Source organism: Oryctolagus cuniculus, chromosome 1 (genome assembly GCF_964237555.1).
Source record: "Oryctolagus cuniculus chromosome 1, mOryCun1.1, whole genome shotgun sequence".
NCBI lineage: Eukaryota > Metazoa > Chordata > Mammalia > Lagomorpha > Leporidae > Oryctolagus > Oryctolagus cuniculus.
This window is the reverse complement of record NC_091432.1, coordinates 234832851-234851579: the sequence shown is the minus strand read 5'-3', so window position 1 is coordinate 234851579 and position 18729 is coordinate 234832851. Positions and strand designations below refer to the sequence as shown.

Below are 18729 nucleotides of genomic sequence, written 5' to 3'. Positions count from 1 at the left end.
GCCAAGTATGCGTTCGTTTTCCTTTTGCATTTTCTGACCCAGCACTTAATTGTCGTCAGTTTCCTGCTACTCCCTTGTTGCTTCTGGTGAGTTGTAAAAGCAGTACTAACATGAGCTGAACCAGAATTTGGAGAACGGGCTCTTTACCTGCAGGCGCCCGTTGCCCCTCTGGCTGACCTCCCTGCAGGGCAGGAGCTCCGTGTGTTGGATTTGTGCCTGCGCTTGCCAGGGATGCGTCCCAAAGTCCAGAAGACCCACACCAATGAGGACAGCTCCTTTTCCCCTCTGTGGGACCAGAGGCAGGCCGAGCCCTAGGCCAGAGGCTCTGTCCTTCCGCAGCCTCGGGGTGGCTGTGCCCGCTGGTGTGTCCCGTGGGCAGGTGTGTGTGCCCTGACCCCGCAGTAGGGTGCTGTTGTCGGAGGGGCGGGAGCGAGGACTGCCTTCACCTTTCCAGGATGGAGTCCTGGTCCTCTCTCGCGCCTTGATCTGAAGGAGGCCACCCTTCTGAAGGAGGACGAGCCGTCCGGGCCGGTGTCCTAGAACAGACGTGCCCTGGACTTCCTCGGGCGAAGAGGAAGCAGCGAGTACAGAGTGTCCACCACCTGGCTACTTCACTTCCGCTGCGTGGTCCCACAGCCCTGTTCCCGTTGTACACTGTAGACGCTGCCTACTCTGGCCCCGCTGCAGCTACATTGCTGCTTGCCTGAGTTACCCAAGCGTGGGGTTCCTTGCAGGTCTGTGAGGACAGCAGCTGTCACTGTCCCCAGTGAGACAAGAGCCTTGAGGAGAGGGAGCGCGAGAGGCGCCCTGACCAGTGTCGGGGGAGAGGACGTCTGCCATTCTTAGCAAGCTTGTTCCCCCATAAGGCTGTTGGCTGGGCACGTGCACCTCCTGGAGCCCGTGCTGTGTGCTCGGCTCCTGGGACTGGTGCGGAGAGGGAGGGGAAGGAGGTGAGCGAGGCCGCTGCCTCCGGACGCCCTGCCCACACGGAGGCTGAGGGTGGTGAGAAGGGACAAGACCTGGGCCGCGACTGGGCTGCTGTGAAAGCGCAGACGCTCGGTTGGCTTTGGCTTGACTTGGTTCCAGAGTGAATGTCGGGGTATGAAGGAGAGGGAGGCAGAGAAGCAGAGGCTGACCCTCTGGAGTCCTCGCCACGGGAGTCTCTCCAAGGACTGGAGTGTGTGGCTCTGTGTCTGAGAGCCTGTGGCTGCCCCAGACAGCACAGACCATTTGAAGTGTTAAAGGTTTCTTGGAAAACCAAGTCCCTGGTTATTAAAAAGGGGAGGAAGCACCGATTTCAGAGAGGGGTGCTGAGGAGCTGCCTCGGTTATTATTTCTCATCGATTGGGAAAAGGAGTTCACTTTGCTCAGTAAACAGAGCTTTGATGGATTCCCAGGATCCTTCCAGGAGCTGATCTGCTAAAATGACACTTTTTATTACTGTTCATAAACGCCGATCTCCAGGTGCTGCTGGGGTATCACGTTTAAGCTGTGGGCAAACTTGCCAGTCCAGTGGCTCAACAGGCAAGGGTGAGGGGGGCTGTGAGGCCAAGCCTCCTCCTTCAGTGCAGGGCTGGGAACAGGGGAGCAGCACCCAGCACTGGGACAGGGGGAGCAGCACCCAGCACCCGGGACAGGGGGGCTGGGAACAGGAGGAGTAGCACCCAGCACTGGGACAGGAGGGCTGGGAACAGGAGGAGCAGCACTCAGCACTGGGACAGGAGGGCTGGGAACAGGAGGAGCAGCACTCAGCACTGGGACAGGAGGGCTGGGAATAGGGGGAGCAGCACCTAGCACCCGGGACAGGAGGAGTAGCACCCAGCACTGGGACAGGAGGGCTGGGAACAGGGGAGCAGCACCCAGCACCCGGGACAGGGGGGCTGGGAACAGGGGAGCAGCACCCAGCACCCGGGACAGGAGGGCTGGGAACAGGAGGAGTAGCACTCAGCACTGGGACAGGGGGAGCAGCACCCAGCACCCGGGACAGGGGGGCTGGGAACAGGGGAGCAGCACCCAGCACCCGGGACAGGAGGGCTGGGAACAGGAGGAGTAGCACTCAGCACTGGGACAGGGGGAGCAGCACCCAGCACCCGGGACAGGGGGGCTGGGAACAGGGGAGCAGCACCCAGCACTGGGATGGGGGGCTGGGAACAGGGGAGCAGCACCCAGCACCCGGGACAGAAGGGCTGGGAACAGGAGTAGCACTCAGCACTGGGATGGGGGGCTGGGAACAGGGGAGCAGCACTCAGCACTGGGACAGGAGGGCTGGGAATAGGGGGAGCAGCACCCAGCACCCGGGACAGGGGGACTGGGAACAAGGGAGCAGCACTCAGCACTGGGACAGGGGGGCTGGGAACAGGAGGAGCAGCACTCAGCACTGGGATGGGGGGCTGGGAACAGGGGAGCAGCACCCAGCACAGGGGACAGCAGCGCATCCCATCGCTCCCCACCCCCACTCCTGTCCCCACCCCCGTTGCGGGGAGAAGAGGGCAGATGCCCAGTGTTCACTGCTACCTCTTCCCCGGGAAGGTCTCTCCTCAAAGGAACGCCCTCTGATGTGCAGCCAGAGCCCACCCTCCCGGAGCCCACCCTCCCAGAGCCCACCCTGCCAGAGCCCACCCTCCCAGAGCCTGGCTGCTCCCTGCCCAGTGCTGGCTGTAGAACAAGCACCCCTTTCCCGAGACTCCTGCGAAATGTTTGGTGAACTTCTGTAAACCGTTGGCAGCCTTCAGGTTTGTGGACTGTTCCGCAGACTGTCTCAGGTACTGTTTCCTCTTGAACAAGCCTTTTCCATTTCCTGGCGTACACATTCTTTGAATGAGTAGAAAGCCCACTAAGGGTCCTTCAGGCATCCAAGACTAAGGCGTGGTGGTGGTTGCCCCAGGCTGGGGGAGCTGAGGCAGGCTCTGGTGGACGGGCCCTCAGGGCAGGGGCCTTTGACAGGGTTTAAACACTTGTGTGCATTAACTACTACAAAAAAAATACTAGGTTCTAATTAGGAAAAATTTTCCCAGTGCGCGTGCGACTTTCTCGGCTCCATAAGAAAACACGCTCCTAACCTGAACATTTCCTGGGTTCCTCGCTGATCCTCGCGTTATCGTTTACCCAGCAAACGTCGATCCCCTGGGCCCGCTGGGGCCGAGCCACAGGCTGAGTCAGGTCAGCAGTGTCACTAGCTTTAGACGGCTGATGGTTGTGGCCTGGAATTTTTCTGTTTTTTGGTGAGTTTTCGGTTGAGGGTCGCAGTGGCCGTGGTAACCGTCCTGGCTGGACAGCGTAGCCTGGAGAGAGACCCCAGTCCTGACAGTGTCCCCCCACCTTCCCCCCAGCTCTGCAGTCTTTCATCCGCGCCTACGCCACCTACCCCCGGGAGCTGAAGCACATCTTCCACGTCCGATCCCTCCACCTGGGGCATGTGGCCAAGAGCTTCGGGCTTAGAGATGCCCCCCAAAACCTCAGTGTCTCGGCTGGAAAGAAGAGGAGAGCCGGCATGAAGAGGTGAGGCGAGCCGAAGGTGGCCTGTGGCAGGCGGCCGGCGGTCCGAGGGTGTTCGGGGAGCGTGGCACGGTCAGAGCTGCGGGGGGGCTGTGGCCACCCCGAAAGTATCTGAGCTGTGTGTGAAGGCTCCTGGTACAGTGCACGTGGCCAGCTGTGCTGCTGTGGGAGCAAGCTGGGACCAGTGGGGTGAGGGTGCGGGTCCAGGGGCTGCTGGAGCCCAGGCTCCCAGCCAGTGGACCCCGGGGTTGGCCCTGGGCTGGACGCCACACGTCACTCTCCGCGGTGCTGAGGGCCTCCTCTCATCCTGCGCACTGAGGCAGGAGAGTGGGTGTTCCCCTACCCAGAAGGCGTGCGTCCAGGGCCGTCCCGAAGCCCTGGTGAGAGCAGAGCCTGGGTGAGGGGTGTTGGCCTTGGTGGGCTGGGCTCTGGGTCCAGCTTCACAGAGCGGGGGTGGTTCTGTAGAAGGTCTTCTGTCCTCAGAGAAGTGCATTCGGAGCAGCGGGCTGAGCGGGAAGTGGCACAAAGGCCTGCGGTCCCAGGACAAGGACCGCTCCTGCGGGCGTCAACTGCAGACGCACTGACTGGGGTCCCTGGGGGATCCTGCCGTTCCCTGGCCGAGTGTGTGACAGACACGCTCCCCGAGGAGTGCTGGGGACCCCAGCAGCCAGGCAGGGCCAGGTTTCTCTGGCCTGTTCTGGCAGAGGGAGAGGGAGCCCCGTGAGGGAAGTGACCGCTGATCCTGCAGCAAGGGAACCGGGGTTTCAGGTCCGTTCTGGTGAGAGCTCCGTTTGCCTTCATGTCTCAGAGCCCCAGGTCCTGGACTATGAAAGGTTGGAAGAAAATCCCTTTTTGGGGAATCCCCAGGCTTGTTTTGAGAGTCAGAATTAGGGGACCCAGCAGACCCTGCGGGGCCCTGCCCATGACGCTCCCTAGGCAGAATGCCAAAAAGTGGTAGAGTTCAGATCCGGGGACGTCCGTGGCTCAGTGTGTGGGCCTGTACCCACCGGGCTCTTTGTGGTGGCTGTGCACTACCTAATTCTGGTTTCAGTTTTGGGGTTTTATTGTGCTTGCAGTAACGCCTTATAGTGTGGTTCCCGAGGCAGACACCGGCGCTCTCTCCGCATGTGCTGTGCTGCAGTGCCTGGGTGAGAGAGGGCACGCCTGGCGAGATTTCTCTGCCCACCCTTTGCGCTGAGTAGGTCTCCTGCCAGCTCCACTCCCAGGCAGGCACCGTGGCAGCAGAATTCGGGGTCACAGCGCGTGAGAGTTGGGTCCCTGTCTGGATTTGGCTCGCTGCATTGCACATGTTCAGTGCCGGGGAGCGTGCAACAAACCTGACCGTGCTGACGCTCTGGGAAGGTAGGGATGCACTGCCAGACGATCACTGTGGAGACACACATCATCTTAGTTTATTCCTCTCCCTGAAAATAAATGAGTCCTAATGTTTTCTTCTTAGCAGATGATGTTAGGACTGGAGACTTCATTAGCAAGTGTTAACCCAGGCAGCAGCTCTTCAGACTGGGACGTCCACAGCTCCTGCCCAGGTCCTGGAAAGCCAGGCGCAGGCAGTTGGGTGGGGGAATTGGCGACGGCATTGTCCTCACCTTGCGAAGTCGCTAGGGAGGGAGCAACTGCCGCCTCCCGCCTCAGCTGACCCGGGGTAGCAGATGGGCACCAGGACCACTGTACCCCTCTGAGCCGGGACTTAACAGGCTTTATCCAGGGAAGAATGGGCTGATCAGCCGATAAAGAGCATGTTAGATGGTCTGGGGTAGCCTTTGATGTCTGGCTGGCGCGGCGGGAGCCAGAGGGTGAGCGACAGCAGTGTCACAGGATTACTCCGCGCGTGACAATGCCGCTCTCTGTCCTTGCCACGTCGCCACTCCGCTGCGGCCACTTGTCCGTTGTTAGGCCTTTCTCTTGAAGGTGCTTCCTGGCACCTGCCCCCACCTCTGCCTCGCAGACGGGCGCTCGGGGTGCAGCAGGTACCTGCTCTGTTTGGGAGCGCCTTGTCTTTCGGGACAAGGAGTGACTGCGCAGCTGACCCGCGTGGGGACCGGCTAACCGTGGTCGGGGAGGCAGCAGAGGGGATTTGAGGTTTTCCACACCTCAGAGGGCTCAGGCAAGCGCCCGTTGCTGCTCTGAGGGTGGAGCGCGAAGTCCGCTGACGCCCACAAAGTGGGGGGAGCTGTGCTTGCCATTCGAGCCGAAATCGCTCGGCTGCCCCGTCTGTCCTGGGAGAGAGGGCTCCTCGTGCTCGCGGGCTGAGCACAGTCAAGGCCCCACTGCTCTGAGCTGCCGTGCCTCCCGGCCAGGGCGGGCGCTGCCAGATGGCTGTGTAACGTGAGCTCACCTGCGTGCCTGCGGGCCACGCCCATCAGGGGAAGCCAGCCCGCATCGCCTACAGCCCGGAGAGGGAGTGCACGTGGTGTTCAGATGTGAGTCCAGGGCAGCTGAGGTGAGGAAGCCATCGGTGACAGCGGGCGTCAGCCCCGGACTCGACCTCTTCTCAGAAAACTAAATAGATAAGGCCTTCATGATCAGGTATCTGTCGACTGGCACACTCCCCAGCTCACTGCCGTCCCTCTGCACAGAGACACATGGCTGTCAGGGCAGCGCCCGGCCCAGACACCCACAGGCACAGGTGCACCCACAGTGGGTGCCCTTGTGAAATACTGAGCACTTACAGCTCTCGTCACAGAACAGCGTTTTCTCCTGTGAGACACGGTCTTGCTTTGACGCTCAGTGGATTCCGCAGCTCCGGGAAGCAAAGGCAACGTCTGCGTCTTTCGAGGAGACCGAGCGTGGCCGTGGCTGCCGGGAGAGGCCTGCATGTGCGTGCCAGGGTGTCTGTGCATGCGTCTCCACAGGGACAGGTGCCGGGAGCAGGTGTGCCGTGGAGCCCTGGTGCTCTCCCCGTCCGAGGTGGGGCAGGAAAGAAGCCAGTGTCCCCAGGGCCCTGGTGCCCTGCCCTGCGTGGAAGAACCAGGCTGCTGCTGCCAGGCCACCCACCCTGTTGCGGGCGGGTTTCATGCCGAGCCCCAGGGCCTCTCCCTCCCTGGGCGATTCCATTTGCAGCCCCTCCCCCAGCTGCTTCCATCTATGTCTCTAGTGCCACTCGTAGTGCCTGGGAACACCTGGTACATCGTTGTTATCAGTGGTTGGATAATCCTGTTCCCCTATTCACAGCACGCGCGCTCGCTCACTCTTTTTTTTTTTTTTTTTTTTTTTTAAGATTTACTTATTTGAAAGAGTTACAGAGTGGGAGAGGCAGTGGGAAAGAGAGAGAAGACTTCCTTCTACTACTTCACTCCCCAAATGGCCACAACAGCCAGGGTTGGCCAGGCTGAAGCCAGGAGCCGGGAACCCCTTGCAGGTCTCCCACGTGGGCCTGCCTCCTGTTCCTTTAGTGCCTGCTAGGGAAGCATCTGGGCTGCGTCCTAGCTGGGCCACTTGTCTGCCTCTGGGCAAGTCACTCAGTCTCTGTGCCCTCACCTCTCAGGGGGGCTCCTGACACCTCAGGGTTACCGTGGGGATTGTCCCAAGGGGTGAGCGTGACGTTCCGGACAAGCCTGGGAGGCCTGGCCGTGGCACTGATGCCCACCTAATGGCTCCTTTCCCGTGGCCTCCGTCAGCCTTGCAAGGCCCCCAGAACGGAGCGAGGGAGCTGGAGTGTGGCTCTTCTCGCCATGGCAACTTTCCGCACTCTTGAAGTTTTCTGGGCAGGAACAGCCTGGAACGCGGCCCTGGGCCTGCAGGACCGGCGTGCAGAGGCTGCAGCCTCGTCTCCCCTGCAGCGAGGTTCTCGTCCTTAGGAGCCCCTGCTGCCAGCGTTCACGTGGCCTGCACCCCCGTGTCACTCAGTTAGCTGGAGGCACACCTGGAATGCTGCCACAGTGAAGGTGTTCTCGGTCCTGCAGAGGCAGAGGGGCCAGCTCTGCGGTGCTTCCCCGGGCTCCTCTGTGCCCGCTCAGCACCACGACCTCAGCACCTGGGGTCCCTCGGCCCCCCTGGCCTCGCCTCCCCTCAGTTCCAGGCTCAGCCCCTCAGCTAACTGAACCGTGTGTTTGCCTTCCCAGTCTCCCCATGGCCGCTGCACAGCCTGCCTGGGTGCCACATCCTCGCCCATCTGGCCCTGGCCTAGAGCCTCTCAGTGACATCCCTTATGCTGGCGATTGAAGCAACCTCAGACCCATCCTCGCAAGGTCCTCGTGGCCTGCTCCCTCGCTGACCGTGCCCTGGGCTCCCCGGCTGTGGAGCAGGTGCACGCCCTTGTGCCCCACACGGGCCACGCGCTGGCCTGGCGGCCATTCTCCATCTGTCTGCAGTTCCTTAGCTGTGTGGTGGTGCAGAGCAGAAGCCCAGCCTGGGGTCTGCTCACCTTGGTCCCTGGCGCACAGCCGTGCCCGGGAAGTGTCTGAGCGCCGGAGTGGCAACTGGGATGCTCTCGTTCAGAGCGGAAGTGCTGGAAGGAGGCTCCGGTGTGGGAAGTCAGTCCTCCTTCACTGCCTGGTGACCCTGACAGCAAGCCCTGCCTGGTGGGGACCCTGTCTTTGGAGCCCCCTGCACACATGGGTCCATCTGTCCCGAGAACCACTTGGGGGGGTGGCGGCGCCCCCTGCTGGCAGCCGACGTCTTCAGTTCCCTTGGCTTCCCCATAGGAGGCCTGGGCATCAGCCCTACTGAGGAGGAAATGGGCGTGGTCTGAATCACCGTGGCCACCCCTACTCTCCTGAGGCCATAAAAGACATCAGGCAGGGTCAGAGCCCTCACCTGGCCTGAGGACCAGAAAAAAAGTGAGGCCCGTTCACAGGAAGTGTGGGGACAGGTGTGTTTGGTGTGCGAGATAGAATCTGCTGGCTGCTGGGTGAAAATGCAGATGCCCCAGGCCCCAGCCTAGATAGTGGTTTGGTAGTCTAAAGGCATAAAGAATGAGATACAGGTGACCATGAATTTGACCCAGGGACAGCCTTTGGGGACTTGAAGGGACAGGTGCTTGGAGCAGGCAGTAGGGAGTGGTCGACACAGTGGGGTGCCAGCGAAATAAGACGACTGAGGTCTAAAGGTGACTCAGAATTAGTTCATCGTGTGCAGTGCAGGGCCTGGATGAGCAGGCCCGTGAGCCCGGGGACGGGGAGCAGACACCAGTGACCTGTCGGCCTGGGACAGGGACCTTCGGGGCAGCTGCACTGGGTTCTTCTGAGAGAGGAGGGCCGGCTGCCTTGTGAGTCCCCCTGTCGATTGTCGGCTCCCCCTACGCTGTGTTCATGGCCACTCCAAAGGGTGACACCCCAGTGTGGGGCTCACCCCGTCCCCTAGGGTCCCCGCTGTGAGGCCACTCTCCCGGCCTCCCCTCCTCCGCAGCCAGGTACCATGGGCCCTGTCTCACAGACTCTGGCTGAATTGCAGCTGTGCACACACTGCTTTTTTTACATTTGGCTTTGTGCTTCTACCGCTGTGTTTTCTGCCTGACACCGTGCAGTTACCAGCTCCTGCCTCCTCGTGGAGCACCCCGCTTGTCCCCACCCGGCTAATGAGGCGATTAGAGGGATTTCACAGTGACCCTGAGCTTCCTCCACACCTGGGCCACCTGCAGACAGCAGGAACCACAGGGCGCACCTTCAGTCACACGGTCAGGGCTGACAACAAAGCACAGGAACCCAGCCAGCCTCTCCTGGGAGGATGCTGGAGACGGTCTCGCCCGCTGCTGGTGCAGTCCAAGTGCTGGAATTAGAAGATGCGGCTGCCTGGCACGAGCCGGCTGATACCAGATGAGGCCGCATGCAGCAGGAATCCCCGCTCCTCATTCGGTTGTCCTTGCTGTGAGCTCCTTCAGGCCATGTCACTGGAGAAAAACTCCTGGTTCTCGCACTGCGGCTTCTGTCGCCGAAGCGCGTCCTGCATCGGAGCCAACTTCTCTCTTGTCTTCTGGCCCAGCTCCGCGTTCACTGAGCCCTTCCTGTGTAGGAGGGTGTCCTCACAGCCTCTTTCTTTTTTTAAAGATTTCTTTATTTGAAAGGGAGAGATGCAGAGAGAGAGAGGGCAAGAGGTCTTCCATGCGCTGCTTCACTCCCCAGGTGGCCACAATGGTCAGAGCTGGGCTGATCTGGAGCCAGGAGCTTCCTCCAGGTCTCCCACATGGGTGCAGGGGCCCAAGCACTTGGACCATCTACCGCTTTTCCAGGCTATAGCAGAGAGATGGATTGGAAGTGGAACATCCGGGACTGGAACCCACGCCCATATGGGATGCCAGCACTGCAGGCAGCGGCTTGACCCGCTACACCACAGCACCGGGCCCCACAGCCTCTTTGTTTTAACTGTGCCAGAGCCTCTCCTCTGGCCGACCTGTGTGTCAGATTCTTCATCCTGGTCCCGGTGCTAGAGCAGCAGTCCGAATTGTGGGTAAGGGTTTCCCTGTGTAACAGGAAGAGGCTGCCCTCTAGGGCTTTGGTGCCCTCCGCACGCTGAGACCTCGAGGCCCCGATGCTTAGCCTCTGCCCCTGCCAGTTGGGAACGCCACTGGCTTCGAGAATCAGTGCTGGGTGCAGCCACAAGTCTGTCTGCACCCACAGAGCCTGCGGCCAGACCTGCCCGTGCTCTCCAGCAAGGCTCAGCTCGCACCTCTGAGGCCCTGAGAGCTTGACAGAAACCACACGTTCCTCCTCATTCGGGGACTGGAGGGGACGTTGTCGCCCGCTAGCTGAGTCTTCCTCAGCGCCTTGGTGGAGCCGCGGAGCGCTGGCCGGGGCCTCAGCACCCCGGTGCCCGCTCTCACTCTGCGGCCTCCTGTCCCTAGCTGCCCTCCAGCCTGCCGTGACCCTGGCTCCTTCCCCCGCAGCCAGAGGCTCCCAGGCCAGAGAGATGCTCCTGACCAGTCCTCTGTGCCTGTCCCCCTGTCAGTCAGCACCAGAGGGAAACACTTACCGAATGAGACTTGGAGCCAGAGGCAGAGAGGTTCCTGATACGCGAAAATCAAAATACTAAGAGATTTCAGCAAAACTCCATTTGTTTGGTTTCTTTTTTTTTTTTTTTTTTGACAGGCAGAGTGGACAGTGAGAGAGAGAGATAGAGAGAAAGGTCTTCCTTTGCCGTTGGTTCACCCTCCAATGGCCGCCGCGGCCGGCACGCTGCGGCCGGCGCACTGCGCTGATCCGATTGCAGGAGCCAGGAGCCAGGTGCTTTTCCTGGTCTCCCATGGGGTGCAGGGCCCAAGCACCTGGGCCATCCTCCACTGCACTCCCTGGCCACAGCAGAGGGCTGGCCTGGAAGAGGGGCAACCAGGACAGAATCCGGCGCCCCGACCGGGACTAGAACCTGGTGTGCCGGCGCCACAAGGCGGAGGATTAGCCTAGTGAGCCGCGGCGCCGGCTGGTTTCTTTTCTTAAAATGAATGTACTTGCTGGTTTTTAATTATAATATGTGCTCATTATAAAGATTCAAGAAATAGAGAAAACCTTCAAAATTACTCAAGAAGGGGGTTGGTGCTATTGGCGTAGCCAGTAAAGCCGCCGCCTGCAGTGTCAGCATCCCATATGGGCACTGGCTTCAATCCTGGCTGCTCAGTTTCCAATCCTGCTAACGCTCCTGGGAAAGCAGTAGAAGATGGCCCAAGTGCTTGGGCCCTGCACCCACATGGGAGACCCAGAGGAAGCTCCTGGTTCCTGATCAGCCCAGCGCTGACCATAGTGGCCATTTGGGGAGTGAACCAGCCGATGGAAAACCCTCTCTCTCTCTCTCTCTGTCTCTCTCTGTCTCTCTCTCTCTGCCTCCACCTCTCTGTGACTCTGCCTTTGAAATAAATATTTTAAAAAGAGAAACCCCTGCTCATGGGCCACAGTCCAAATCCACCTCAGTGCTTAGGCACCCTTGAGCCCTCCTCTGCCCACGCTGTGCGCGTGTGGCTTTTGGGAGCGTCTGCGATGAGCAGTCGTTTGTCTAGAGTTAGGTCACTAGATCAGGCGCTTTGTCTTCACGCAAGTGTCTGGGCACTGATTCTCGGGATCTGAAAGGATGCAGCAGTGACCGACCCTAAAGCCGCAGAGCGTGAGAGAAAGTAGTGACGGCCCGCGTGACCCCTGACTAAAGTGGAGGAGCAAGCCCCGCCCATCGGCCTCACCCAGGAGGGTCCCCCGAGGTGGGAGGAGGCCCCGCGGCCCCTGCTCCAGCGGTCGTCCCAGCAGGGTGTATTGGTGGGCTAACTCGCCTGTGGTTTCACCTGGCTGGCAGTGCGAGTAGTCCCGCCTGGTGCCGAGGGGGTCCCACAGCCTTCCCTGATCTGTTGCTTAGTGACTGCAGGATTGCAGGAAGCCTGTCTGGGAGGGGCTGGGGCACGTGGGGTGGCAGGGAGGCTGGCAGGTTCCTGGAGGGTGCAGCTGGCCGGGGAGGCTTGCGTGCCCCTCCCGGGCCCCCGTGTAGAGGGTCGTCCTCCCATCTGTACTGTGGGCCTCAGAACAAAAAGAGGGGGGAACGTGGCTCCCGTGGGGTGGCCCTTGTGACGGTAGCTGAACCCCACGGGCCTGCCCCAAGGTTCTCCCACCTTTGGAAGAGGTCTGGGTCTGGGCGGTGTGGACCCTGCCTGCTCCTAGACCACCAGGAGCCTCTGAGCTGGGGGCTGGCAGAGGACACCGGCAGGGTAAGGTGACGCGGGCGCCAGCCGAAGGAGAGCTGGCCGGCTTAGGCGGTCCTCCCCTGTGGTGGCCCTGAGGTCCCCCTCGGACACTCCTCTCGACACACCCACAGGGTGGGCCTTCCTCTGCTGGCCTGATCTGGGAAGGGACAGGTCCTGAACCCCCATGAAAGGGGCGTGTGTGTGTGTGTGTGTGTGTAGGTGCACCCCGGGCGTGTGTATGTAGGTGGACCTGGGTGTGTATGTGTGTGTGTGTGTAGGTAGACCCCAGGGGCATGTGTGTGTGTGTAGGTAGACCCCAGAGGTGTATGTGTAGGTGTACCCCAGGGGCGTGTATGTGTGTGTAGGTGCACCCCAGAGGCGTGTGTGTGTGTGTGTGTAGGTAGACCCCAGAGGTATATGTGTGTGTAGGTGCACCTCAGGGGCCTCTGTGTGTGTGTGTGTGTGTGTGTGTGTGTGTGTGTAGGTAGTCCCCAGGGGCCTGTGTGTGTAGGTGGACCCTGGTTGTGTGTGTGTGTGTGTGTGTGTGTAGGTAGACCCCAGGGGTGTGTGTGTGTGTAGGTGCACCCCAGAGGCGTGTGTATGTAGGTGGACCCTGGTTGTGTGTGTGTGTGTGTGTGCGTAGGTGCACCCCAGGGGCGTGTGTGTGTGTAGGTGCACCTCAGAGGCCTGTGTATGTAGGTGGACCCTGGTTTGTGTGTGTGTGTGTAGGTAGACCCCAGGGGCGTGTGTGTGTGCGTGCGTGTGTACCTGCCCCATGGAGGTTGTGCCCTGCGGACTGTGGCTCTGGTCAGTCGTGGCCGGCAGACTGCCGGTGCTTTCTGAGTGCCCTTGACTGGAGGAGCGTCTGCGGCCTGCCCTGCTCTGGCCAGCTGTGTGCCAGTCACCAGGTGAGGTTCTGGTTATCTGTTTTGCTTCCACAGTAGCAGGAGCAGTCACTGAAGGGCGGGAGCTTATGCTAGGGGGAATATGTCCTCGGAAGTTTTGCATATTTTGAAACTCGTGTTGTTACATCTAGAATTAGACACGTTGTGAGTGCCCAGCCTCAGACAAGGGGAAGAAGAACCCTTCCTTCCTGTCAGACCTTTTCACTCCGTCTGTCAGTTGGCCTGACTAAAATAAACGACAGGCACGGGAAGTGGCGGCCTTCATTTGGAACAGGCTGAGTGCCCCTCGCGAGGCCTGTCTCTGCCACCTCCCGGCTCTTCAGAAGGGGTGAGTGCCGTCCCCAGGGCCCCACGGGCGGGCCTGACTCCCGCGGGCCGGGGGCATCTCTGGGCCTCGTCTCCTCCTATCCAGCTCTGACTCACCCCACGCCGGCCGCCAGTGCCCAGCGCTAGCTGCGACTCCCTCCTCTCACCCCGCGCCGGCCGCCAGTGCCCAGCGATAGCTGTGACTCCCTCCTCAGAGAATTAGGAACGCTGTTCCTCAGTGTCACCCCCTTTTGTAGATGAAGCAGCTGAGGACACAGCCCGAGTCACCCCTGCCCTGTCGTCGAGCTGTGAGTGTGAGTGACAGCAGCTTCTGACCCAGCGTGGCCCTCCGCCCGTGCCATCCCCCGCAGCTGCCCCGTGCAGCCACAGAGGACTGCCCCCTGCAGATCCTGGTCCTGTCCCAGCCTTGGCCCCCTGTGCCTTCCGGTCAGCTTCCAGTCAGCCTGCCCTGCGAATGGCTCTCTACCTCTGCACAGCAGCCTGGTGGGCAAGCGAAGGCTCTGAGTCCCTCGACCTGGGTTTGTGTGTTGGCTTCTGCACATGCTGGACCCATGGGCTCGGACAGTGACGCGTCCTTATAACAGAGGAGTTAATGTCCCTGCCTTGGTGGGCATGGAGGGGAGGAGGGGAGGAAGGGGAGGGGTGGAGGAGATGAGAGAGGGAGTGGGGGAGGTGAGTGGGGGGTGGGGGAGGTGAAAGGGTAGGGGTGGAGGAGGTGGGAGAGGGGAGTGGGTGTGGAAGAGGTGAGAGGAAGTGAGGGGAGATGATAGAGTGGGGGTGCAGGAGGTGAGAGAGTGGAGCTAGAGGAGGTGAGAGAGAGGGTGGGGGTGGAGGTGAGAGAGAGGAGTTGGAGTGGAGGAGGTGAGAGTGGGGGGTGGAGAATAGAGGTAAGAGTGGGGGGTGGAGGAGGTGGGGGGAGTTGGAGTAGAGGAGGTTAGAGTGGGGGTGGAGGAGGTGAGAGAGGGGAGTTGGAGTGGAGGAGGTGAGAGTGGGGGGTGGAGAGGAGTTAAGAGTGGGGGGTGGAGGAGGTGGGGGGAGTTGGAGTAGAGGAGGTTAGAGTGGGGGAGGAGGAGGTGAGAGAGGGGAGTTGGAGTGGAGGAGGTGAGAGTGGGGGGTGGAGACTAGAGGAGGTAAGAGTGGGGGGTGGAGGAGGTGGGGGGAGTTGGAGTAGAGGAGGTTAGAGTGGGGGTGGAGGAGGGGAGTTGGAGTGGAGGAGGTGAGGGGGTGGAGGAGGTGAGAGAGGGGAGTTGGAGTGGAGGAGGTGAAAGATAAAGGGGGGTAGAGGAGGTGAGAGGGTGGGGGTGGAGGAGGTGGGAGAGGGGAGTGGGGGTGCAGGAGGTGAGAGAGGAATTGGGTGGTGATAGAGTGGGGGTGCAGGAGGTGAGAGGGGAGTTGGAGTGGAGGAGGTGAGAGTGGGGGTGGAGGAGGTGAGAGTGGAGGTGAGAGAGTGGGGAGTGGAGAAGGTGAGAGAGTGGGGATGGAGGAGGTGAGAGGGGGGAGTGGAGGAGGCGAGAGTGGGGGGAGTGGAGGAGACAAGAGGGGGGAGTGGAGGAGGTGAGAGAGTGGGGGTGGAGGAGGTGAGAGTGGGGGGTGGAGGAGGTGAGAGGGGGGAGTGGAGGAGGTGAGAGTGGGGGGTGGAGGAGGTGAGAGGGGGGAGTGGAGGAGGTGAGAGTGGGGTTGGAGGAGGTGAGGGGGGGTGGAGGAGGTGAGAGAGTGGGGAGTGGAGGAGGTGAGAGTGGGGGAGCGGAGGAGGTGAGAGAGTGGGGGTGGAGGAGGTGAGAGGGGAGTGGAGGAGGTGAGAGTGGGGAGTGGAGGAGGTGAGAGTGGGGGTGGAGGAAAAAGGGGAGAGTGGAGAAGGTGAGAGGGGGGGGTGCAGGAAGTGAGTGGGGGGAGCGGAGGAGGTGATGTGCCAGGTCACCTCACAGGGACCCAGGAAGGGCTTGGCTGTGGGTGTCTGGTCTCAGTGACCAGTCGGTGTACACAGTGCACCCTGCACTGCACTGACCCCCGAGCCCCCGTCTTGCGGCCCAGCACAGGTCGCCGGCTTCTTCCGTAGGGACAGCGGGGAGCAGTGCCGAGCGGCTGCTGCCTGGGCGCCGTTTTAGCCCAGTCCTGCTGGGATTCTGCACTCCACGGCGTCACCCTGTTCGAGTTGCTGGGTTCTGACAGCTGCAGGGGGGTTATACCCTGACAGCACAGCAGGGCCCACGCCACGCGCTGTTAGAATTCCGTGACTCTCGCCTCCTGAGATGCTGCCCGTCCTGGCTTGAAGGAGTCTGTGAGGCGGGAGTCTGTGAGGCGGCGTGGGTTTGTCAGTGATTGTGTCGTCGTTTTGGTTGAAATCTTGTCCTAAGACACGTCATACTCTGCGGTTTTCATAATCATTCTTCTCGTGTGTGATTGAACTACAAATCGCCCCTCTGATCTCCCATCAGATGGTAAGGCTGCTGTCTGGTGCGCACGTGCTGTGACGCGGCACCTTTGGCGTGTTAGTGGGCGCTGGGGCAAGGAGACACCTCCCTCTGGAGCCCGCTCCATGGAGAGCTCTCGGCCTGGGTCTGCCCAGAGACTGGCGCCCACACCCTGGTTTGAGAGTGTGCGGTATCTGGGCCGATGGCCTGGCCCTTGTGGTTGGAACCCGGGGTGTGGGGCTGCTGGGGAGCTCAGTGGGCGCCAGCAGCCGCCCCGGCAGCCCCACACCCTCCCGCTGCGGGAGGTGGGCTTCCCCATCCTTCAGCAAGCTGCGGTCTCGCGCACCTGGTTTGCCGCCGGAGTAGGAGGGTGTGTAGCTCTTACTTTCCCATGAAAACAACACAGAACAAAGCCTCACTTTTAAAAATGCCATGATATTTTGCCACCGTTATGAAAATCTGTCAGCGCAGTATCTAATCTTCTGGTGCATAGAATATCAAAACAAGCCCCATTGAAGGGATTGTGCCTCTGTTAATACAAAAATGTCAGCCGCGCGGGCTCGGAACCAGCTGCCATCCGCCTCTTCCCAGACCGGAGCGCAGAGAATAACAGTCTCTTCCCCTGCGCTGTCCCTGTTCTCCAGGCCTGCCCTTGGGAAGGAGACCCAGAGCAAGCGCCGCCGCCTGGCTGAGATCCTGCGCTCCGAGTACTCCAGTGGTTTGGAGGCCGTGGCTGCCAAGGTCACCGGGCAGGACAGACACGGAGGGAGGAGAGCCGGCAGCCTCGGCCGTGGGAGACAGAAGCGCTCTCCGTGAAAGCGGAGCCCCGGGAGGGCCTGGGCTGGCACCGGCGTCTTGTGGAGCCCCCTGCAGGAGCGGGCTCGGCGGCCTGGCCTCTGACACTCTGAATCCCCCGCGGCAGGGGTCCTGATGGAATCCTGGGGCAGGGGTCACCAGCCAGCCCTCCAGAGATGGCTGATTCTGTCACCTGCATCCAGGAGAGACGCCTGTGCGGCAGCCTGGACGGCCTGACCCGCCCTGCAGCCCTGTCCGTCAGTCAGCAAGGCTGGGGCAGGTTAGCAGCTGGAGCTGAATCTGCACGTAAGGGGCGAGTCAAGTCCCAGGAGCTCTGTCGCAGAGAACCCAGGGAGTGTTGTGACCCGGGCCAGCGCATCTGCCGTGGGAGCCCGGCACGCGTGCCCTGCCACGTCCACGTCCACGGGAGCCTCTGATTCCCCCGTGCCTCCGCTCTGTGCCCCCCACCGAATCCCGCCTGGTCTTGAGAGGGGTCTGGGGTCTTTGTGCTGTGACCTGACCCCAGCTGCCCCACTGCCATTGTGTTTTCTGGAAAGCTTGAAAGGAGCCCCCTGGAGACCCTTGATTCCCCAATAAATGTAAGATTTGGACCCCAGCGGAGAGGGAGCCTTGCCCCATGCAGCCCTCCGGGGTTAGAGATTAACCTCCCCACCGCCCCCAAGAGGACTTGGGCTGGCTGGGAGGCGGCAGTGAGGGCGTGTCCCTCTGCCCCCGGGGCGGGGCGGGGCTGCTGGCTTCAGCTGGTGAAATTCATAATACTGAAACACCCGCAGCCCGCGTCAGACGGACTTGGGGCGCACCTGCCACCTTTCTCTCACTTTGCTGTGTAATAGTGGGTCACACGATTTGGATGAGAGAAGGAGGCATCAAACTTGGGAGAAAACCCAGCTGTGTGACAAACAGGATCGATGCCAGTGATTGGAGCCGATCCAAGAGAGATTTTCTCCCTGCCCCACCCCCACCATGGCACATTCCACGTTCCTGGAGGGAACAGTGCTGGAACCCGGCCAAGCGGAAGTGGCTCCAGTTCTGAGGCTGGAACTCACCCACCGCGAGGGTTCCTGGCCATAGACCCTGTGAGCCTGCCTCTCAGTAAAATCAGTAATTTGCACCAGTTAATAAAGAAACGTGGGTTAGCAGGTTCTGGGTGAGAACTATCTAAACTTAAGTAACCGTCAAATAAACCTCTTTCTTATTATGGCTCTTGACAGATTACACATTTCAGACATCAATTAGGCAAAGCGTTAGCCCAGTTCCACCGCACACATTCTAATTTTGTGTGTGTTTTTAACCAGGCTTCCTCTTCTTAGTCCCAAACTTGCCCATTTCTCTGTTTCCATGAGCTTGGCTCTCTACTGAAACCAGGGAGTTTGGACTGTAATAAATGGGCCGCTGAGCCACCTCCTTCTGCCCGCCCTGTGGAAGGGCCTTGGGTTCTCACGAGCCCGCCGGGGGCCGGGATCCCAGATCCCTGGCCGGCAGTGATTAAGTCAGAGCTGATGGCGGCGAGCTGCACCGTCCACCCTTAGAGCAGCCAGAGCTCAGCAAGAGGCCTTTCGGCTACAGCCCAGTGGGTTCTTTTGATTTTCACTTTCCCTCTGAAGTGAAAGGGAAACAGGTTTGGGGAAGAGTGGAGGTGGGGCCTCTGAAGATGCACCCCGAACTGCCCGTGGGTCAGCCCTGAGTCCTTGGGTGCCATTAAAACCCAGCCACCGTGTCCTGAACGGCCCCCAGGGCCCTCGCCCCCATCCCCGCCTGCTTCCCAGGGCTGCTGCGTGGAGCCGCACTGCTTTTAAACCTGGCTGCCCCCGCCCGTAGAGTGAGGTTGGGACCCAGGAAGAGACCCCTTGGTGCCTGGCCTGTTGAGCCTGGCGTCCTCACCACCACCCGTCTCTTGAAGGAGAACTCGCCCAGCCCCGGGGTTGAGAGCAGAGAAAGCAGTGTAGCCTTCCAAGGGGATAGGAGCCGAGGGCCACCTCGCCGCACAGGTTGTGGGGTTATTATTACAGCCGGCGAGGCGTGTGCAGGACAATTTAAAATATTGTAATTATCAACTTGTCGGGAAACCTTGTTCTTCATTAATGTAAGAGACGGAGCCGCCTCGGCGGTACGAGGACGATTACATAGTTGGGACTGTGTCTGCGATTTACACTGGCGCTGTGTA

At 60.7% G+C, this 18729-nt stretch overlaps 1 protein-coding gene across 1 annotated transcript in view; it reads left to right on the top strand.

Annotated features, from left to right (window-relative positions):
* Window positions 1-17160, top strand: part of DDX31 (DEAD-box helicase 31) — a 69042-nt gene extending 51882 nt beyond the window's left edge. Inside the window, exons 19-20 of the mRNA XM_051835359.2 lie at window positions 3330-3498; window positions 16394-17160. Of these exons, the coding sequence (XP_051691319.2) occupies window positions 3330-3498; window positions 16394-16565 (341 nt within the window). The 3' untranslated portion in view covers window positions 16566-17160. The remainder of the gene's footprint in view (window positions 1-3329; window positions 3499-16393) is intronic.
* The last annotated feature ends 1569 nt before the right edge of the window (window positions 17161-18729 follow it).